This window comes from Asterias rubens, chromosome 1 (genome assembly GCF_902459465.1).
Source record: "Asterias rubens chromosome 1, eAstRub1.3, whole genome shotgun sequence".
Lineage (NCBI taxonomy): Eukaryota > Metazoa > Echinodermata > Asteroidea > Forcipulatida > Asteriidae > Asterias > Asterias rubens.
This window is the reverse complement of record NC_047062.1, coordinates 11,426,684-11,450,354: the sequence shown is the minus strand read 5'-3', so window position 1 is coordinate 11,450,354 and position 23,671 is coordinate 11,426,684. Positions and strand designations below refer to the sequence as shown.

The following is a 23,671-nucleotide window of genomic DNA, read 5'->3' as shown; positions in this document are numbered from 1 at the left end:
ACATTTCGCATCCTTTTAGTGGTAATGTTTATATTGGCGACGTGAGTGCAGGGAGTGGATGTCGATTTCAAGCAGGGCTGCTTTCGGAAAGAGCTGGTTTTATACTTATGTTCGGTAATATTATTTTTATTCAACTTTCAAACGTCTTGTTCAGTTAGGGCTAAAACTTGGATAACTTTCCGTATGGCGCCACCACTTTTTCACTCATTTTTACAAAAAGGGATATATCAATCAGTAGATACTATATTATTTTATTTCGAATGAAAAAGTGGTGGCGCCATACGGAAACTTTTCCAAATAGACACACAACATTTTGTGTTTTGACAAGGTCAAAGGCAAGGCATATGAATGTAACAATGCTGGTCAGCTCGCCACCTGACAAGCTCGTCCCAACAAAGTCGCCCCCTACCTGGCTTGCCCCGGGTTGAAACAAAGTCGCCCCCTGGCAATGTCGCCCCCAAACAATGACGCTACAATACTTTACGGTAAAAAAATATAGTTAAAACATTAACCCTAACCCTATAGCCCTAACCCTATAAAAAAATATAGTTAAAACATTAACCCTAACCCTATAGCCCTAACCCTAACCCTAACCCTAACCCTAGCCCTAACCCCCTAACCCTAACCCTAACCCTAACCCTAACCCTAGCCCTAACCTTAACCATATAACCCTAACCCTAACCTAAACCAATGCAATAATTAAGCCATTTTTACCAAAAGAATCCTTAATTATTTTCTGGGGCGACTTTGCTTGGGGGCAACATTGGCTGGGGGCGATATTGTCAGGGGCGACTTTGCTAGTGGGCGACATTGTTTGGGAGCGTCATTGTCAGGGGGCGACTTTGTAATAACTCGGGGCAAGCCGGTTAGGGGTGACTTTGCAGGGGGCAGCTTTGTTGGTGGTGAGCTTGCTAGGTGGTGAGATGACCAGCCGAATGAAATGTGAACTTGACCGCGAAAACACCGATCGAGAGCTCGCCTTTGACGACTTTTGCTGGTTGACCTTTGAATTACCATGAAATATAATCCAGAGGTAGTCCATAGCCTTACAGTTTTTACTTTTTTACATCACCTTGTTTTGATTAGTAGGCCCTATTTTTACGATCATAAACCTCCATTCTCCCATCCCAATTGAGAGTTGTCTGCAGGGTGGAGGTTCATGATGAACACAACTATACTAGGCCTACTTTGACTTTGAATGGCATTTTGAAGAATTAGAAAAGCTTGAAATAGAATACCAGACAACTTGTTGATTGGACAACTTGACAGTTTGGACAATGCGACGGTTGAGACAACTCAATGAGGATTGTCTGCTCACCCGTCAGACAACTGTGTTACTAGCTCAGAGTCAGTAGCTATTTTGTTTACTTTAAAAAAGATTAATATATTGTTTGTGTACTTTTTAGGCCTTAACCTAGATTGCCTGTCTAGTATACCGCATGATGGTTCCAGGCTAGCATTCAGAACTGTGATGTGATGGCGAACTGCATGGTGGAACTTCACATCTGGTCTCTGAAATCATCGATTACAATTCGAGGTGAGAAGGCAAAAGTGATCATAATACTAACAAAGGAACGAAGAGATTGACTGACTGAAATTTATGTATTGACATTACTATTAACCTGCAAATCTTTTCAAAATGTGGTTTTCTTTCAGACATTGATGTCGGTTGTCACACGTATCACGATAAAGGAGAAACAGGTAAGTTGCTGAACCCAAAATACCTTGGTACATAGGCAGATCGTAAGTGTGCACTTGTAGGTACCTATAATAATGAGCACTGTGCTGAACGCAACAACGTTTGATATATTCTTGAAACAACTTGAAACAACTTTTTGATATGAGCTTCTATCTTTAATGCTATTAACTTTATCCTGCTAATTCTACCGACTAGCCATCTTTAGGACTCTTCCTCTGTGCCGTGCACAGATATGGAGTCCTAGCTACATGTACATAGAGCTCGTTTCTGGGGTGGATAGATTTCAAAGACAACAATTCAAGTCATAAAAATAGTTTGAGCCTAAAAACTCACCTCTTGCAGGTAAGGACACTCTATTCTTTTAACTTTGAGGTTTCTAAAAAGATTTCTCCTCTCTCCTTTGCAGTTGTTTCGGGATATCTAGACCAGAAGCAGCAGTATTCAGAAAGTAAGTTAACAGTAAATTACTTCATACATTTTCATATCAGGCAGCATCACACCGTCACATGCATCGTGATTCATGTAGATTGGCCACTTTTTAAAGGCAGTGGACACTATTGGCAGTTACTCAAAATAATTGTTAGCTACTCAAAATAATTGTTAGCATAAAAACTTACTTGGTAACGAGCAATGAAGAGCTGTTGATAGTATAAAACATTGTGAGAAACAGCTCCCTCGGAAGTAACTTAGTTTTTGAGAAAGAGGTAATTACTCACTCAAATGTTAAAATACTTCATCTGAAGCCTTTTATTATGCATCTGAAAGCTCACAAAGTGATGCAACAAGGGGTGGTTTTTCTTTCATTGTTCTCTTGATCAATTTAGCCCAATTTTTCACAGGTTTGTTTTGTACACATATGTGGGGATACACCAAGTGAGAATAATGACAATTACCAATTGTGTCCAGTGCATTTAAATGCTGAAAATTGAACTAAATACATTGTAGACCCAAGCTCCATCTTCCTGTCAGTGGCTGGATCTAATTCCTAACGTTGTTCACTATGTGTATACAAAAACTTATGATCAGAGGCTAATCATGATCAAGTGGTAATGTGTTTTTATTTGTTCTTTGCAGGTAGAGACTTGTTATGGATGCCCAAGAACAGACGGCCGGACAAGTTGAGAGATCTTCTGAAGGAAACTGAGGTGAGCCAGTAATCATTGTCACTCATAAATTTATTTTATTTCTCTGAGGAAAAAGTTTGCTTGAATCTAATGGTTGTGACGTTTTTGTTTACGAATCGTCTGTCTATCTGTCTGTTTAGAGTAAACAGAATTACCTGTTGCAAACTGCTTTCCAACCAAAAGGACCTTTGGTATAAATGCAAAAAATAAGTAATGGCCTGATGTTTTGGCCCTAGCAGAGTCGGAGCCTTTTTTGAAGGCTAAATGGCATCACAACACACATCAACAGGTATATAAGTGTAACATAGGCAGTCAAGTGAAAAAGACAGAGAGGCAGAAAGCACTCAGAAAAAAACCAACGGTCAATGATGAATACGGAGACACTAACAGTGAGTGGGATGGAAAGTGACTGGTTTGACCACAAAAAGTTGGAAACAGAATAATCAAAATCAAATGTGGGAAGAGTGAGAACAAGGAATTCAGTTTCTGAATGAGGCAGACTGAAAAGGAGAATATCTGGTGGGAGATTGGAGAAGGCAAAATCTGTCTGTTTACCTAGAAAAGTGAAAGATCATAGGCATGGTTTATACCACTCACATGAGTGGTACCAAGCAGTATTCTCTTCTTCACTATCCTACTAGCACCCTGACTTAAGTGTAACTCCACCATAGGCTATGCCCATCTCATCCCGTTTGGCTCCAACAAGTTTGAGAAGCACATAGCAAACACATTGAGCCCATTGTCTTCCTGCTACTTGTTGGTTAACCATAATCCATGAGATTTGTGAAAATGTTACCTTCAGTGACTCCAAAGTTTCTAAAATGTCATGTTTTTGAACAGCTGAAATTCTTAATAATTGCATTTTTTTAAAACATCGTTTGCATCTCGTAGGATTTGTTGGCTGCCAACCAGGTCGTCTTCACAAGATGGAAGTCAAGAAGACAACTTCAGGTAAAAATAACTCATTCTTATTGTCGAAGGATTTGTTCCAGTTGGAACAAACAAGTGGTGGCGTCGGCTCCTGATGAAAAGTTTGGGGGAATGATTTTGAAAGTAACCCCACGTTTGCTAATATTGACCCCGGTTGTGACACTTGTGTTATTGAGCAAGATCCTTTGCCATAATTGCTTTTTCCAATTTGAATGGGACAATGAACGGTTGATCATTTGAACTAGGTTTGGTAGTGCATGTAAAAGAACTCAGAACACTTATCGTGGAAGAGAAGGGGTTAACCTTGGTGTTTCTGGTTCACGTAGTAAGCACTCTTGTTAACAGATAATAATGATAATAGTAATAATGATAATTTCAGGTATGTTTTTTTATTGTACTGATTGTATGTAATTGTTGTTGTAGTTGTATTGAATGTTTACATAACTATAGTTTTTCATGATTTTGTGAGTCCAACGTTACAACTTCCTGCGATAGTTTTTGATAATATCTATTTTAAAACTGTTTGCCCTTTTGCCTCTATCCAGGTGATGCTGAGTAATTGTATCCTACTGTCTTTCCAAGTGTCTGCTCACAGCGGTGATGTTGAGCGAATCCTAATTGACAGATCTCTTCAAGGCAAATTCTGCTCGGAGACGATCAATAATGGTACAGAAAAAAAATTCACAGAATTTGTTCTCTGACAATAAACCGTGCAATGGTTGTGCACATTGGATTTTTTTTACAACTTGGTCCCACACACATTGCTTTAATGCATGAAGGGAAAAAAAAGTTGTGCATTTAACTGGTCCCAATGTTTGAATAGATGCTTGACTTGCACAGTCTCTAGACCTTATGCAGATAACGTAATTTGTGTAGGGCGCCCTCAGCTTAATGTCAAACATGCGTTTCCATTTTTTCATCTGTGTTAGGGCCATGTCACTCAAGGCAACTTTTAGCCAACCAGTTCCAGGCAATCTCCAAGAAAAGCCATAAACATTACAATATTAACCTATTTTTCTCGTGGATTGTAGGACAATGTGGTCCTGTAGCTGGCACTGCAGTTGGTTGCCTCCAAGTTGTCTTCAAAAGTTGTCTCGTTTGACAAAGCCCTTAGCCCTTTAAGATGGCGTCATGATGATGTCATTGATAAAAGCCCGGTTCAAACTTCCTGCAAATGTGAATGCGATACAAATTTTGACATCACAGCTCCATTTTCGCTGCCAATATATTGCAGAAGTTGAGCACAAATCAACTTTTCCGAAATATTTCGTTGCAAAAATTTGTTTCGCATTCGCAGGGTCATGTCCATATTGCATTAGATTAAAAATTATGAATTGGTCTTTTGAGTGATGAATGTTTTGATTACCCTCTCTTGAAAACCAGCTGTCGTTACAGAGTCTTTCATTGTCTGCACCTTCCCAGACAAACCAAAACTTGGGTTTGCTTTCTTCACCAAGAGGCCCAACTCGGGACAAGACTTTTCAAAGAAAATAGACAAGATTTCCACCTACGATCCTAAGGTATGGTATTGTTGTTGCTCTGTCATGATTGTTAAGATTTGCCAACAAGTTGATCCAACACTTGGAACCATTTAAATGTATAGAACTATCTGTACTTTTCAAATGTAAAACATTTTAAATTGTATTAAATTGTTTTCAATTTGTAATGCCCATGAAAGGGGTCTCATAATCTGTAAAACTAACACGCCTATTGGTGAAATAGTAAGAACTTTTAGCACTCTTCAATGCACCGCTAACTAATAACTGGGTCTTAGACATAGGCATTTGCTCATGGTCTCCTCAAATTGTGCCCCGCTTGAACCACTGGTTCCGTTCCCCCGACAGCCTGTCTTTACAGTGCTGCTGCTTTGAGTTTGGTGCTATCCCGGTCACTTGTGTCCCTAAGTAAGACACTTGACTATAATTGCTTCTCTCCACCCAGGGGTAGATGGGTACCTGTGAGGGCAGAGATGGTTCTTCTGATTGTTTTAGCCGAGTAGCGCACATTATTGTTGCACAGACTGCATACTCCCCACCAGGGAGCTGAGATGGTTTAAGGAGTGATTTAAGGCCCAGTGGCTAGGGGTAATAATGTGAAACGCTTTGGGACGCCCTTCGGGTGTGAAAAGCGCTATGTAAAAACGGATTATTATTATTATTGTTATTATTATTATTATTATCACAGCCTGACCAGAAATTGTCCTGATCGGAAGTTTTTTTGATCGGAAGTTGCCCATTCAGTCGGCTGACAGAAGGATGAGACCCCTGGGTACAGGACTTTTTAGTGTGAAACGCTTTGGGTCGCCTTCGGGCGTGTAAAGCGCTATATATAAAAACTATCTTTTATTATTATTACTATTATTATTATTATTATTATTAAGGGACACAGCAGTTTTCCTCTGGCAAGGGGCACGACTATTAGGAAAATGTAAATTAGTATTGAAACCTTGCAAAGGGCACCAAAGCAAAAGCGCAGGGCACCACAGCATTTGCCATGGGTGTCGTGGGTTACTTTGAGGCGTTTGAGTATCTTGATTATTTTGATGTCTTCGTTGTTCTTAACTGCAGGTGACACATACAGACCTGTCTGGTATGAAGATGAAACGTGACAGGAAGCTATCGGTTAACGTCAACCAGGAATGGGTAAGTAGAATTCAGAGTTTGTTTGGAATCCAACCCTTCTCTTGTTTTTTTATTTATTATATCGTATTTGAGGATAACTACAGGTTTTTATGATGTGATACTAATACTCAAAATTCCTGTGGTTGTTTTTTATCATAGGCTAATAAACAATTCTAATCTAATCTAACATCTAATCTAATCTGATCTGATTTAATCTAATCTAATCGTATCTTCCAGTTCTTCTATTGCAAATTGTAAAGCTTAATTAAGTCATGTCAGTGCAAAAACATCCCGCCTAGAGTAGCCCGGACGAACACACAAAAGTACGTGCCAACATAGGGTATGTTCAGCGTACTAAGTTAAACCCGAACCAGTTTAACTTCTACGAGCAGCAGGGGGTGATCATACAAATAAAAAACCCTTGCGTTCAGACAGCACTGAGTTAAACCCGATATGGTTTATCTTTGGTTTTAAGAGGTCAAAGCAAGCGCGACCCCGTTACTCTAACATCCTGTTTATTGGCCTGTTCATTGGTCACCGTGTGTTTACATAATGATTACGGAGGTCAATGGGTCGTCTGTTGTGAGTTAAACTGGATGTGGTATTTTTTATTCTGTCCACACACAGTGTTAAAAGTTAAAAACCGAAGCGGTCTAAAGATAAACCCCCTCCCTGGACGGTTTATCTTTTGTGGGTTGAACTCGATTCGGACTAACTTTAGAACCGTTCAGACACACTGAGTTGAACTCGATCGACTTAAACCATGAGTTAAACCAACTTTAGTACTGTGTCTGAACGACCTCATATTAGATTTGTTTACACGGAGCATAGAATGGGACAAGATGGCACATCAGTGTGGCCTTGGTCACCAATGTAATGTCACAAACACTGCATCTCTAGTTAGCTGTTCCGACTTACTGTCCGAAAATGCATTTTATTCGTCGACATTTTTTTGTATTTTTATTATACTGCCTGATTTAATCCTTACTTTTGATATCCTAAGGTATAGATATGAAATAGTCAGAACCTATACAAAAATTGAAGTTTAATATTTGAACTTTCCATTAAAATTAGTTTTGTTTGAAAATCTTTGATAAGCCTTGTTTCAGCAGTTTACATATTTAATTGCCGACCTTGTTTCACCCACATCTCAAACAGGAAAACGCCGATCGTCAAACTTTTTTTTGTACTTGTGGAATACTGTTCATGTGTTTTAAGGTCACCAAGCCTAAGTTTGTTTTGATTGTTTTTGTGTACCTAGGTTTTAGTGTGGTATAGCATAGGTCGAGATGATACATCAGCGTGGCCATGGTCACCAATGACTAGTGATAAAGAGAGGGCAAACCTTTTCCTGTATGGAGTCAATGGGTGAGTTAGATCTTTACTACACTGAACCCATCAGAATCTATTGAGTTTGATGGAAACATCTTGCAAAGGCAAGCAGGTTGGTGCCCGACATGCCATTCTTATCCAAGTCTAAATATTTGGGTGTTGGCTGAAGATTGCACCACAGAACCTTGTAAACCTTTATATGGTGCTTTGTAAATATTTAGGTCTTACATGTATACTGCAAAAAGTGGCTAAAATGCTATAACAAGTACTGCGTATAGACATGTCCATCTTAGTTATAGGGTGCATTGATTTGTCCTCACCTTTCTTCTACAAGTATGTAACCCTAGGAATAAGTACAACTTTAAAGGCAGTGGACACTTGGTAATTACTCAAAATAATTATTAGGATAAAGCATTACTTGGTAAAGAGTAATGGAGAGATGTTGATAGTTTAAAACATTGTGAGAAACAGCTCCCTCTGAAGTAACGCAGTTTTCGAGAAAGAAGTAGTTTTCCACGAATTTGATTTTGAGACCTCAGATTAAGAATTTGAGGTCTCAAAATCAAGCATTTGAAAGCACACAACTTTGTGTGACAAGGGTGTTTTTTCTTTCACTATTATATCGCAACTTCAACGACCGATTGAGCTCAAATTTTTACAGGTTTGTTATTTTATGCATTTGTTAAGATAAACCAAGTGAGGCGACTGATCTTTGACAGTTACCAAAAGTGTCCATTGTTTTTAAACGGCATTCATACATACTTAAGACAGTTTATCCATTCTGATTGGTCAAAAAGGCATCACGAGGTGTTGTTTGAACCGATGATATAGCACCAGTAAAAAGTGTTACAACATGGGCGTGACACGCGCGCTTGCACCTGTGCGTATAAGACAGTTTCTTCATTCCTATAAGTCGAGAGCAACGACCGGGACAGTTGTGCCAGATCACGCGATACGCGGTACGCCCACATCATTCCCTTTTAAGGAGTTGTTTATCCGATTGGGCCGAGGGCCTAACCATTTCATAGCTGAAGGGGTGTTTTGTTGAAAGAAATCATTGAATAATTATAATTTTTGCATTTATTTTACCTTTTGACCAAAAAGTGTTCATGTTTTTTTACCAAAAAGGTATTTATGAATGGGAATCAAAGTGTGTTGAATCGGTTTTCAACTAGTGGTTTAAACCCGCCGAGGCCTGGTTCTTGATAATTTACCTCGACTTCGTCTCGGTAAAATTATCAAGTCCAGGCCTCGGCGCTGGTTTAAACCACTAGTTGAAAACCTCTTCACCACACATAAGCGACTCAGTAGTTCGTAGTTATCTTGGAATATATTGGTACACGTCAGTACTGGTCTTCGGTCCAAAGCAGAGTCAATCATACAAAATAGAAAATGATAAATAGTTCAACTTTACTTTCTATTATTTTGTTAACAGGTCGAAGCTAGAAGAGCTGTGTTTTGTTAGCACCGAGTATGAGCCTCTCAGCGTTTCATTTAGGTACAGAATATTATCTTTAAGATTATGAACAAATATTGACTCATATCGTTTGCTCTTCAATGCATACTTCTTGTCTCTCTAATATTTGGGCAAGTCAAAGGATTTGGTAATACATGGGGCATTCAGTTTAACCCCCTTGCTTTGTTATTAATATTTTGATGAAATAGTGTTACAAGGTCTTAAATGGCTCTTTAAAACCAGCTGGGCTGTGGCCATGCGAATAAAGGACCAATGCGAGGTCCTTTTCTCACCTGGCCATAACCCTGCAAGGTTTTAAACCGAGTAAAAACTCTTTTATTCCCATTCATAAGTATCTTGTTAACAACATTTAAAGGCCTTAACATTTATAGAAACAAATCTGACAACATAGCCACGGTACCCTTAGACTCTACATTTACTTTTATTTCAATCTTTGTTGAGGGTCAAGTCGCTCCTTTCATTTGCATGCTTAAGCTTAAAACTATCGCATGGAACTTCCAAACCAGCGCGAGCCAAATATTCGACCTAACAACTTAAATTGGGCCTAGAGATTTGCATGCTCCACGCAATCATCTTAACCTCCTTGGTCAACAGTGCCATCTCCTCTTGACCAATTAAAATGAATCAATCTCCCTATTATTAATTATTAATACTGACTTAAAAAATGTTTTTGGGCTGCATTTTTAGGTTGTGTGAAAGCAAGTTTTAGGTTGTGTGAATACAATGTTATACCAATTCAAGTTTTTAATGGAGTGAGTGCGGTGTTGTCTTTAGTTTGATTCAGCCAAGACACATTTACACCTTGGAGGAAGTTTCCTCATCTTCATCGGGTGATTACAACGTAGATACCTGCATCTATGAGTGCTCTAAGATGAGGGTAAGTACAAAATGTGTCCTAAAGACAAAGTATATATTTGGTTTTGGCACCGTTCAAATGTTTTAGTCGTATATGAACTAACCTGTGAAATGTTCATCCAAAAAGGTTGTTGCTTTTTTGAGATTTTGCGAAAATTACTACAAAGGAAAAATAATCCCTATAAGGAGTACACATTCTAAGAAGCGTTGCCGACAGTAACAGTTCTCAGATCCTTTTTCCATTACCACATTACCTGTGAACGGAAATGTTTCTGAAAATACTATCAAAAAGCTGCTGTGGGTCGATAACCACAAGTTTTTATTGCCATTAATTTTAAGAGTAGTACCAAACATATTTGCCACGGATGAATTCATTCACATTTGTTTACTCCGGTCATTAATGTGCAATAGGGTATTCGTTCTGCAGTAGATATTGTAGCCAAGGTTTGCTTTATAGTGAAAGTTCTCTTTGCACTGCAAATTTTGATGCATAGTAGCTGATTTCATACTATCGTTCACAAACCTTTCATATGTAAAAATTTCGGGAAAGAATATTCATTTTGGTTTAACCCACATACACCAATGTGTGGTAGCACTGTATACTCAGAACTTCCCCTTGCTCTGTGAAAAGAAATCACAGGGAAATAACTGAGTACTTCAGTGCTAACACACATCGGTGTACATGTTTAGAGGTAAAAACCAAAATGAAACCTATCATATGTTAGCAGTAGGACTCCTGGTAAACTTTCCATTAAAATGGACTCAACTGATTTGGTTGTGTGTCATGGGTCCTTGCCATTCGACTCGTTCCTTTATCACACAACCTTGCTCATGCCGGATTTAAACATCCGTTTAAGACCTTGTCGCCACTTTCTTATTACCTTATTTGAAGCCCTGCAGTGGATGATAGTTGTCTAATAAAAACAAATTCTTATTTATTATTGTCTTTCAGATTCAAAGAGCCACTGTAACCACAATTCCATTGAAAGGTAATATAATGTGAATCTGTCAGTAAAAAGCAAACATATTCTCATTTATCGTTATGAAATTGGTCACTTAACTAGAATTTTACAATTCAATTTGTTACTTTAGCTAAAGTTGTCACTCATGGTCGAAATCACTGTGAAGACAAACTGATTCTGGGTTGCTCCGACGGCAAATTGGTAAGTACATTTTCTGATCACTGGAACTATATTTATTTTTTACTATTTCAATTTCTCATTCCTTTAAAGGTGACTTCTCTTAAACAAAATACAAATAATTTTGTTTTTGTGGCTTTTCATTCTTAAATTTTTTAATATTATTTTTTAACCCAAATCATTAAAAAAAATTCCCTGGTTAGTTTCCCTTGTGGTTTTCTTTTTGATAGCTGAAATCAAAAGTTGCATCCCCTTAAGGTGATAACTTGGCTGTAGTTCCAATGTTGCATTGCAAATTTGGGTGTGACCCCTTGCTTATGGTTTTATAGCTTTTGACTGGCACCCCTGAACAAAAATATTGACAAAATAGGGACACCGCCAACATAGGGCTAGAAAGCTCAGTTGGTAGAGTGCTGGCACGATATTCTTTAGGTTGTTGGTTTAAACCAATCGCACAACATCGGTAAACAGTATTGTCCAAAGGCCCACACTTCGTGTATCACAACTTATATATAAAATGACAAACCTGTGCAAATTTAGGCTCAGTCAGTCATCGGAGTCTGGAGAAAATAATGGGAAAACCCAACCTTGTTTCCGCATGTTTCGCCGTGTCATGACATGTGTTTAAAATAAATCCATTATTCTCGATATCGAGAATTGATAATTGTTTTAATGTTTTCTCAAAAAGTAAGGCATTTCATGGAATAATATTTCAAGGGAAGTCTTTCACTATTACCTTCTGTAAACCCTGTAAGTTATTTGTAAATCTGTGAACTTTTAATTTTTGTTCCGTTCAGAAGGTGTCCAATGGCTTTAAATCCCACTGTAGTTGATTTTTCTTTGTTCAACCTCAAATCAATATCAATTCTTGTGTTTCTTTTTGTAGGTGCTTTATGATGAGAGCAAACGCGTGACTCAAATTGTGCAGTCAGATTTGGTAAGATGGGGTTTCAGTTGCAATATTTAGGGAAGCATTTATAATCTAGACAAAGGCATTAAAACATATCAAAGTTTTGGGTACCCCAGGCCTGATGGTTTGTTTTTGAAAGCCCAAGAGCACCAATGCATTTTTTACTTGGTATAGGGGAGGAAATTGTTAAGTTCTATTGGAACATTTTAGAGGGCTCTAAGACAATGTTCATGGGTATTTGAGCACCTTATTTGTGGATTTGTGCACGATATAAGACTACTTTATCACTGATTGCCTCCGTTTTCTCCTTGACGTACCAGATCTGGTACTTTGCATTCATCAGTAACAATGGCAGTTCTGTTACTACATCTATATCATAGAAGGAACCAGACTATATTTTCCTCTCAGTCTCAGTTTGGTTACATCATTCTACCTCCATGGTTACATAGACCTCACCTATTGCAAAGTCAAAGCCCAAGATTTTGCCAAACGTGGTTGGAAAACTATGGAAAGCCATTAATGCATATCAAAAACAGATTATTACACTTCACACAGGCACAAACACATCATGAATTTTTACAGAGAAAAATTGAATTTGGTGACAATTTTTTGTAAAACTTGATTGATTGTTTTACTACTATTTGGCCAGCCATGCCAACTAGCGCACTTTGTTTATCAACAATGGAAAGGTCTATTGGGTCCAATGTTGAAAAAAAGCAAGATGGCCGCACCATGGTTAAGTTATTATATAAGAACTAGAGGGTGCACTGGTGATGCTGCTTGCACAAACGCGACTGGACCGCAATGAGACACGCGCGCGCCACTCTGTATGCGCGTTGAATATGAAGTACACGTTGGAGTTTGTGTTTATAACGCTTAGCGATGCTAATTTGTCAACTTACAAAAACGCCGCACACCGGGCCGCGTAAACACACGTTATGCGATGCTGTTTTTGTGCGCATGCTGGGCCGTGTATATAGGCCAGTGTGCCCTCTAGTTTTTTATATATAACTCTATATATAACTCTAAAGGTTAGAGATGAGTGATTCAGTCAGGTTCTAATTCTACTGTAACTAAGAGAGGTTTGCTGTAACGCCATGTGAATATCTCTTTACTGTAGATGCCGTCTCTTATCACATGGCACCCAGAAGGCTCTCTTGTCTTTGTGTCTGGCACCAAGGCGGAAATTCAGGTACGTGAAGTCTGTGTGGTCTCTAAATTAAAAAAGAGGAAAGCGTTTTTAAGACTTTAAATATATAATTTTTATGATCACACCGGGGTCGACACGGGGAAGCTAAGTAGGATTTGAAACTTTGCATGGCGGAAATACGATATAGAAAGGTTTGCGGTAACACCATGTGATGACTACATGTATCTCTAATGAGTTGGGGTGGTTCTGAAAAGAACAGAGGAAGCGAATAGAATGCACCCTATGATTGTTAATGGATGAGTGAAATAATCAAGCATTTTATTTTTAAGTATATTTTTTACATTTTATTTTAGTGTTTTGACATGGCCTTGAATCCTCTCAATCTACTGACTGTTGGAGAGAACTGCCGGAGTCTACCAACATTTCAAGTCTCTAAATATTTCAGGTGTGTGTAGCTTTACGAGATTAACCTTAAAGGCACTGGACACGTTTGGTAATTGTCAAAGAAAAGTCTTCTCAACGTATGCATAAAATAACAAACCTGTGAAAATTTGAAGTCAACTGATCGTAGAAGTTGCGAGAGAATAATTGAAGAAAAAACACCCTTGTCACACGAAGTTGTGTGCTTTCAGATGCTTGAATTTGAAACTTCAGCTGAGGTCTCGAATTCAAATCAAATATTTTAATGAGAAATTACTTCTTTCTTAAAAAAGTAGTTTTTATGCTAACAATTATTTTGAGTAATTACCAATAATGTCCAGTGCCTTTAAAAAACAGTGTTTCTGTCATGTCTAACATTGATTCACTAAAGTCTCCCGATTCTCACAACGTTTTGTACAGTTCTCCATTGCTCATTACCAATGCTAACAATTATTTTGAGTAATTACCAATAGTGTCTAGTACCTTTAAAGGCAATGGACAGCTGAAGTCTCAAATTCAACATCAGAAAGCACACAACTTCGTGTGACAAAGGTGTTTTTTCTTCCATTATTATCTCGCAACTTCGACGACCAATTGAGCTCAAATTTTTACAGGTTTGCTATTTTGTTCAGATGTTGAGATACACCAAGTGAGAAGACTGGTCTTTGACAATTGCCAAAAGTGTCCAGTGTCTTTAAAGTTTTTGTATATCTTCCATCTATTTTGAAGGTCCCCAGTCACTATTGGTACATTGCAATGGAGCCGTTCCTCCAATTTTTCTGACTGTATTGCCGATGCACAAGACTCTCTTTTCCTCATTTTGGATGGGTGAGTAGAATTAAACATCAAGATTCAAAAACACTGTTGTTTAAAATCACTATTATAACACCCCTTACAAATATTCTGCTTTTACATTAGTTTAGAGCGCGTCACATGACATGTCTTAGTTTTACTAGAATCGGCGGCCGTTTGATAGTGCATCATTTGCCGTGTGATAGTCTGACGACTATCACATGGCGTGCAGTACCCAGATGTCTTTTTTCCCACCTCGAACCCAATCAGTTGTGCATCTGTGTATTTGAAACGCACGTACAAATTTTACGTGTGCGAGTTGTAGTTTTAACCATAGCACTTGAGGCAGTCAATATTTGTTTACTATACCTCATACATATTCATGACTGAGAGTTGAGTTCTCATTGGTTCGTTCATCATCACGTGCCAGGTGCTATTTTTGCTATTTACCAAGCCACACCCGAGTAATCCCGCACATGGTAAATGCGCATGACAATTAGAATAGCGCCCGGGCAGCCCGGGAGCTATTCTACGTTGGAAAGGTTTAGCAATCTGCTGTACAAGCCAGGCTCCTAGTGTCTTCAAGTCTTTTAAAATTGGAGTGAAAAATTATTCAAAATTTACGTTAAAACCTCAGAGGGTTTTCTCTGTTGTTATACTATCAATAGCTCCCCATTGCTCACTGTTATCTTATAGTGTCTAGTGCCTTTAAACATGTGAGTATGCATAATTAAAGTCCTGCCCACTTTAAGTGTTGATTTCAAAAGGGTAATGTTTTTCTGTCTGCTTTCAGTGGGCCAGTAACCATACTACAGTTGCATCTAGGTGTGTTGAGCAGAGGGCAGCTAGGGCCTCAGGAATTGATTCAACAGTACTTACATCATCAACAAATCAATGAGGTAATTAAAATGTCAAGCTTAAAGGCACATTACAGAAATGGTTTTTGCTAACAAAAAAGTTGCTGGCAGTGTATGCACTTAATGTAATCCATCATAACATAAACTGGCAAATCTGTAGAAGTTTGAGATCGATCGGCCATCTGGGTCACGAGAGAATGGTGAAAAACCGATTACAAATTTTGCATTGCATTGATGCCAAACAAAAACGAATAAAACGCTAAATAAATGATAAACTCCAAACTCAAAATTAGATAATTTATTTCTCTTCAAATAAGACATTTCACACAGAAATATATCAAGGGATGTTTTCTACTATCATCATCATTGGACCGTGTAACTTTTATGTAAGTGCTTTGAGGCTGCCTTGCATATGGGGCTACAAAAGAGTCCTTTAAAAAAAACACATTATTATATCACAATTGTTTTATTCTTGTCATGTTTTCTGCACAGGCCGTTAACCTTCTGAATGTAATGAATTGGAATACAGACAGTGGGAGTTGTTATACCTGCTTAACCTCCATCGTTAATTATCTCTTAAAAGTACCTCTAAACCCAGACCGAGAAGGTAGGTAAATCACATGTTGGTCAGTTCATTTGATTTTGTTTCATCTCATTTATTCTGGTTGATGTGAAGCTAAGGACTCTCAGAAAAGTGAACCCCTTCTCTTTTTTGATAAGTGCACTGGCTTCTTTTACATGCCTTACACAACACACATGACCGACGGCTTTATGTCCCATCTGAAGGACAAAGCATCATGGTTAAGTGTCTTGCTCAAGGACACAGGTTTCATGACTGGGACTCGAACCCACAATCTGCTGATCAGAAACACCAGAGTTTGAAATCATTACTCCTCTCAGAATGCTTTATTCTACCAAAAGCTGCTGTTGGCTTCCAACTAAAAGTTTTTATTGCCAATAATTTAAAGAGTGATTACCAAACGTATACCTTCCCTTTAAGTAATTTTGAGTAAATAACAGTTTGCCGTGTTTACTTATTGACAGCTGCTTTGGAGGCTAGTTTGGGCAGTTTCTACGCCCCTCTGAGACCCCTCTCCGAAGTAATTGTTGTGGATTACCGTGACCCCATCAGCCGCCTGGCGAGAAGATTCTTCCATCACCTCTTGAGATATCAGAGGTTTGAGAAGGCATTCCTGCTGGCCGTGGACCTCCACTCAAGAGACCTGTTCATGGTGAGAAATGCAATACATTTGTCTTGTTACTCATAGTGAGTTGCTAACATTAAGTTTAAAAAGAAGAACTATTTAAATTGGAAAGAACTCAGGGGAGCTGAAGGTCGGAATTGATTCAGGAAATGACAGTCTAGATGGTAGGATAAAGGGAAACATGCACCAGGCAAGGAGTTCCAAAAAGATGCAAAGTGGAATAAAGATGTTGGAATGGCTCCTTGTTTTAGATCTCAGCAGTTTAGGAGTGTATGGGCGATGAGAGGAGCAGAAATTCTGGTTTTGGGCTTGAAAACTCTGATAGGTGGAACTAGGTCAGACACACTGGTGGAACATGCGATCAAAGGATCATCAGTAAACCTGTTTCAAGTTAAGGTAGACTAGCATTCAAATCTGATATTGGTTTGTACCTCCGGTTGTCTTGACAGGACATTCATTATCTTGCATTGGACAAAGGTGAAATGGCCCTTGCAACGGTTGCTAAACAGAAAGCTGATGAGATAGAGCAAGAAATGCCGTCAGAGTCAGGTAAGATCGCACTTATGCAGTTAACGTTAATAATACTAGGTTGTTATTCGCGCTTTATAACATCCATAAACCTTTTTGAGATCTGGCGGACATAATGCTACAACACTATAAGGTTTGGGTAAATTTGTGTGTATGTACTCAAACCCAAACAGTACACTCCTATCACGTCCGCCATACCTCAAAAAGGCCTATTGGGATATATCAAATCGCTCATTGTTTGATTTTCAACAGGATAAGCAGAGTGCCTTTTTGCGTTTAGGTGTGGCTAGTATTAAGCTCCGTTCTCATTGGACTTTTTCTTTCGCTGCCATGCGGAAAAATACCGTGCCTTGCTTTGTTGTAATTCTATTGTGCACGCCCACCTGGACTTATATGTTGCTACGTTTGCATAGCATTTTACAGCGTTGGTCGCGGTAGGATTACAGCGCAATTATTTTGAGTAATTGCCAATAGTGTCCAGTGCCTTTGATAGATCGGTCTGTTTTTCTCTTCCAGACAATTATGACTCGCTGAGCGATTCCATAGATGAGGATGATTTCTCCAGTGATTCTTACAGCAGCGTGAGTAATGAAGACGACCAATCACCGACAGGAACAGACAGGTACGAGGATCAAGGGGAGCTGGGAAGGGCAAGAGGGAGGGATACTTTCAATAAGCCCGGTGTATACTTCCTGCGAATGTGAACGTGATACAAGTTTTGACTTCACAACCATGTTTTCACCAAATGTTTCGCATGAGTCAAACACATTTCAACTGATGCAAATTATTTGTTGCGAATTTGTGACGTCAAAATGTGTTTCGCATTAGCATTCGCAGGAAGTATGAACCCGGCTTTACCCTTAAAGGGCCATCCAGAATAATCATCAATTGAGATTTTGTTTTAGATACAGCAGATTTTCCAGGTGAAAATGCCCATTCAGATCGTGAAATCAACCTTGATGTCTGACCTTTGACCTCTGTGCCTGATGGGGTACTTGCATGAGGTTCCTTGTCTGTTCAACTACAAAGTTGAATGCAGAAAGCAAGGAAAAGCCATCAAAAACCTCCTGAGCTGGGAAAGCATTGATGTAAAAGAATCTGCTTCATTGGAAGCACTTGATCGCTGTATAGGATGTATTCATCAAGTTTTGAAGTCGCTCCTTGAAAAAAATAGAATTTTAAGTGAATTTTAAGTAGGAGCTTGCATGCTTGAGGGTCTGCATGTTTATAGCACGGTGGCAGCAATTTGTGCAATGGATAAAGTGAAGAAAAAATTAAATCTTTGTGAATGCTTTTTTTGTGTTGAAGTAAAAAACAAACAGTTAAAACGAAAATGACTGAATGGTTGTTCCTTCTTAGAACTGACGGTTTATCCAGTCGGACTGAAAAGCCCAACTCCGCAACTGGTGACTCTTCAGAGATACTTAGAGCAGGTAGACATGTTGAGAAGGAGGCTTGGTACCAGGCTGAAGGTCAAATAGATGTTGCGTATGGGCTGGGGTAAGTCTTGTAAAATGAACCCGCCCCTTATCAACCAGATTTACTTTGTTGTGTGTTAACTGAGGAACTACCTATTGAACCTTTTTACCTGATGTCATCATTACAATGATCTTGGGTCGTGCCATTCAGGGACTCAATGTCCACAATCCATGGAGGACATGGACTTTGTTGTTCTGGTCTTGGCCTTGATGCCCCTTCAAAACTTTCTCATAGACTTCCAATGGAAGTGCCCTTCGCAAAATGAAAATGGCTTTGTTTTTCAAAGATAACCAAACATGGGATAAAGAAAAATAAAATCTTTTGAAGATGAAATTCTAGGTCTTTTATACAGTGCAGCGCAATTTTTAGGGGGTACAACGTTCACACAAGTGTGCAATTTGACTCCCAAATTAGCATCTTAGACAGTGGGTGCACTCTGCAAAAATAAAAACCAATCATATTTGAACAATGTGGACAACTCCTGGTAGATACTAGACACCAACCTTGTTTCCTGTGGGGAATGTGCAATAGTTATCCTTATCGGACGGGTCCCTGAACTTGACCCCCACTATGGTTTAAAAATATGCTGATAAAGTGAAAGTGCCTTAAATCCACGACTGGATTTCAATGTGTTGTACACATTTAAAACACCATCAAACATAAATATGAAATAATCCAAAGAGTATTAAGATGACATGTATTATTAACTGAACAAACTGGACCAGGCAATATTGAAAACCACACCTCAAAAGGTGGAAAAGTATCCCTAAAATGAACGTTTAGTTGAAGGAGTCTTAAAAAGGAGCAATAAATGCATCAGCATAAAAACATTCAAACTATTGACATTTAAAGAACATAAAAACATTAATTTACATGGACCTATTGCCCAAACAAGATAAGCCAATCAATTTGCATATTGAAATTGCTTTTGATCTTTCTGCTTCTTAAAAAACTAATTGCTAATTCTAGTTCTGATCTTTGTCTTGGTTTCCTAGTTCTGATTTGGAAGACGTTCATCTGGACCCAGCTCAGGATCTAGCCAGTATCCCTGGGGAGGTCTACACGAAGGTGCTGACAGATAATCCCTTCGGCTGGGAACGACAAAGTAAGAATTCTCTCATCAATTTGGAAAACTGTCTGGGAAACTTTTATGAACAAATGTGTGGGTGGGGAGGGGGGTACACATGAAGAGTTGGCTAGACTTAACCACAGTCAATCTAGATGTATCAATCTGAAATATATAGTCGGCAAAGGAACACAACAGAAATATAACAAAAATTCGGCAACATTTTCCCCACATATTTTAAAAAGGAAATCATGCCCTGTGATTTATCTCTCTAGTACACTCTTCCCATTCAAAAACTCCTTGAAATTTTTAACTCTGGGAGTTACAAAAAGGCGAAAATGCTAGTTGTAACATGCCTTTTAAAATATGAATCATAGTTTCAGACCTTTGGTCATCATTGACTCTCATCCCTAATGAATATTAGTAAAGCACCCCAGGGAGTTAGTGATAATCAAATTATGCAGTGATTATCAGTGGTTGTCCATGTTAAAGACACTCAGGACACTATTGGTATTTACTCAAAATAATTGTTAGCATGAAAACTTACTTGGTTTTATGAGAAATGGAGAGTTTTTGATAGTATAAATCATTGTGTGAAACTGCCCGCTCTGAAGTAACGTAGATTTTGAGAAAAAAGTATTTTCTCACTAAAATATTTGAATTGAATTCAAGCCCTCAGATAAGATCTCGAAATCGAGGCATCTGAAAGCACACAACTTGTGCGACGGGTGTTTTAATCTCTCTCAATTATATTCAATTTATTTATTTTTTGCATTTGTTGAGATATACCAAGTGAGACCACTGGTCTTTGACAATTACCGAAGGTGTCCAGTGCCTTTAAGAATGCTGCTGGCTACAGCCTCAAATGCAAGTAATTAACAAATCATTGAAGTTTATGGCACCTCATTAATTGCATCATTAGAGGAAAGTAATTACCTACACCTGTTTTTGTTTTTACTGAATTCTATTTTGTAGAATTCAAGGAATTCTATTTTGTCAGCATTTGTTTTACTTCTGTAATTGGTTTCTCTTTCGTAACTCCCGCAGCCCTGCCAATAAGAACTCTAAATAATTGACTGCTTTTACACTGCCTGGTTGAAATTACGACACCGCCAGAGTATTCCGTTTGCTCAAGGCGACTTGGGGAAACAAAAATCTGCAGGGATCATCTCGGAATTTGTAGTCCCAACTGATTTTTTTAAAGGCTTTGGCCAATCATAATAGTAACAAAGTCTTATACAGCTTACTTCACAATGGTATCAACGCGTTTATCATTAGTCCCCTGGTCATTTAACTTACAGCCCCAAGCTGCCATAGACTCCAAGGCTTTTTCATTCACAATATCAACCTCTACCCTCGCAGGTACCCATTTATATCCCTGGGTGAAGAGAAGCAACTATAGTAAAGTATATTGCTCAAGGACGCAAGTGTCACATCTGAACCAGATTCTGGGTTCTATTTGGTCTGACCCTTTCCAGATCAAAATGACCCATAGTGTTGGGTCGTTCTATTTGCAGCTTGGAAAAGGGTCAAAAGTATTTGACCCTGAAGAATGGTCAACATTTTGACCTGGGATTTTTATAAGTGTAGGGTCAGGGTAAGGGTTAGGGTTAGGATTAGGAAAATACACAAAGTCTGTCGGAACATAGGGATGTCGGAGCATAAGATAGAGACGTAACCCTTGTAATATACTTCCCTTTTTACGGCTTTCTTTTCCGTCATACAGATACTCCTGATAGCCAGAAAGGTGAGGATTTATCGAGGAGAAGGACCGAGGAAGAAGAGGTAGCTGAAGGAGGAGACAGAGGAGGAGCGGGCAAAGCGAAGACAGTGAAAGTCATCCATTTTGGGATGGTCTGAGGCTGCTCTCTTAGATCTTCATTTTCAGAGCAACACCTTTCCTGCAAAATGTCCTTCTCGGTTTTGTAGACACAGTAACTCAGTGACATTCAAATGTTTAGAATTCTCTTCGTCCAAAACAACTGAAAGACTGAGAACAGTATTTTTTTATTTCTCTCAAATGTGTTGGTTGGTCTTTATAGCAACGTAGGCCTGAGGAACATGACAGACTCATTGCGACCCTTTTGATGATGGAGCTCACTCCTCTGCCTGCCTAAAGCTAACCAATTGGCTGAGGCCAGGTACATGCCTGTAAGCCCCTCATTCACTCCATCGGTCAGTGGAGTATTTGTATCAAAAGAATAATATCTATGTTTAAAATCATTTTTCTAAAAGAATTGTCACTTCGGCACAGCTCCCCACTTTTTACTAAATGTACATAAAATCATAGTTAAAGCATTTCATATTGTATACATTTTATGTTTAGTGTCTATGCCGAGCTTAAAGAAGTTAAGATTTGATGGTTGAGTTTTCAAAATATGGGATTGAATCAAGGGTATAATGCTTCTCATCAGGAGTAAATAGTACCTGCGAGGGTATCGACCTTTACCATGCTGCCTCCATCTTGGTCATGAACCAGACTGTTTTGTTCTTCCAGCCTCGGAATGGTTATCGTTGATATCGATGGGGAAATTTCTAGATGGCTGCACCAAGATAAAAGTCTGTAGAGATGGTTGATGTAATTGGAAACAATTTGGTTTGTGGTTTGGCACGAGATCCTGTCTCCCCCCCCCCCATGGCGTATAGTGTACAAACTACTTCTGATAGCGCCCTCTTTTGATCATCTTCCTTTATCCCACGTTTACTTCCAATTGTGGGGGACAGAATCTCTAGCGGACAGATGTCCCTTGGACAAGGTCGCTGCACACTCCACTGTTTAGTTCAGAGATTGTTTCAGGAAAGCTTGAGACCCAAATGAACAGGGCGTCATGTGCGTGGTGGAAGGACATAACCGGTGAAAGGTATTTAAAGGCAGTGGACACTATTGGTAATTACTCAAAATATTTATTAGCATAAAACCTTTCTTGGTGACGACGAGTAATGGGGAGAGGTTGATGGTTTAAAACAATGTGAGAAACGGCTGCCTCTGAAGTGCCATAGTTTTCGAGAAAGAAGTAATTTTCCACGAATTTGATTTTGAGACCTCAGGTTTAGAACTTGAGGTCTCGAAATCAACCATCTAAACGCACACAACTTCGTGTGACAAGGGTGTTTTTTTTTCTTTCATTATTATCTCGCAACTTTGATGACCGATTGAGCTAAAATTTTCACAAGTTTGTTATTTTATGCACATGTTGAGATACACCAACTGTGAAGGCTAGTCTTTGACAATTACCAACAGTGTCCACTGCCTTTAAGCAATTGATGTGCAAAGTTTTGTATGATCAAAACTGTGTGAAATTAATAATAATAATAATAATTGTTTTTTTTTTATCGCCGCTTTACACACCCAAAGGGCATCTCAGATTGCTTCCAACATTATTACGTCAATGCAAAAGGTTTATTACTGGAAAGTAAAAACGACTGCAATTAAAATTAAGAAATTAAGACTTTGTTTATCATGAGACAACTTGTTAATCTACCCACGTCTCATATGTCTGTATATTATGGTAATCTTCTCAGAAGATTGGATTGGAAAGGGGTGGGGTAGAGTATGGTGTACACAGGTTTCTCTGTTACTGTTAAAGGCACTGGACACTATTGGTAATTACTCAAAATAGTTGTTAGTATAACAACTTTTATGTGTTTTGAGGCATTGCATGATGAGGTATCTATACATATATTTGGTATGCGGTAACACCATGTGTGTAACTACTTGCCAGGTTGAGTAAAAACTTACTTGGTAACCAGCAATGGAGACTGCTTTGAGAGAGAAGCAATTTCTCACTAAAATATTGTAATTGACCTCAGCCTCGAATTCAAGGAATCTTAGCACACAACCTTTGCCACAAGGGTGTTTTTCATTCTTTCATTAGTCTCTTGCAACTTCGATGACCAATTGAGTACAAATTTACTCCAATTGAGTACAAAATCACTCTTTAAATGTGAAAGAGTGAACATTTCACTCTCTTGCCCGAGTGGTGTCATCAATGTCGCTCATTTGAGAGTGGAAGTCAATCTAGTCACTCTGTTTTGGTGAAGTTGGAACGAACTTCACTTTAAAGCAAGTTAAAACACAGATCTTTCA

General features: G+C 38.7%; 1 protein-coding gene across 1 annotated transcript; it reads left to right on the top strand.

Moving 5' to 3' along the window:
- Nucleotides 1-26: 26 nt before the first annotated feature.
- Nucleotides 27-22,524, top strand: LOC117299197 (WD repeat-containing and planar cell polarity effector protein fritz homolog). Its single transcript, XM_033782659.1, has 26 exons — nucleotides 27-114; nucleotides 1,407-1,537; nucleotides 1,657-1,701; nucleotides 2,106-2,147; nucleotides 2,774-2,844; nucleotides 3,715-3,774; nucleotides 4,299-4,419; nucleotides 5,137-5,273; nucleotides 6,321-6,395; nucleotides 7,636-7,742; nucleotides 9,142-9,204; nucleotides 9,958-10,060; nucleotides 10,991-11,027; nucleotides 11,131-11,201; nucleotides 12,064-12,114; nucleotides 13,208-13,279; nucleotides 13,591-13,682; nucleotides 14,387-14,485; nucleotides 15,243-15,348; nucleotides 15,799-15,913; nucleotides 16,351-16,538; nucleotides 16,961-17,060; nucleotides 17,556-17,661; nucleotides 18,399-18,539; nucleotides 19,514-19,623; nucleotides 21,311-22,524. The coding sequence occupies exons 2-26, from the start codon at nucleotides 1,477-1,479 to the stop codon at nucleotides 21,442-21,444; spliced, it is 2,307 nt and encodes a 768-aa protein (XP_033638550.1). The 5' UTR covers nucleotides 27-114; nucleotides 1,407-1,476; the 3' UTR covers nucleotides 21,445-22,524.
- Nucleotides 22,525-23,671: the final 1,147 nt, after the last annotated feature.

Bases quoted from the DNA above. Each gene is read 5' to 3' on its own strand.
- LOC117299197 (XM_033782659.1), top strand. From the start codon at position 1,477: ATGGCGAACTGCATGGTGGAACTTCACATCTGGTCTCTGAAATCATCG. The intron at 9,205-9,957 runs GTACAGAATATT...TGTTGTCTTTAG, and splicing joins CCTCTCAGCGTTTCATTTAG to TTTGATTCAGCCAAGACACA. The intron at 13,683-14,386 runs GTGTGTGTAGCT...TCTATTTTGAAG, and splicing joins CAAGTCTCTAAATATTTCAG to GTCCCCAGTCACTATTGGTA.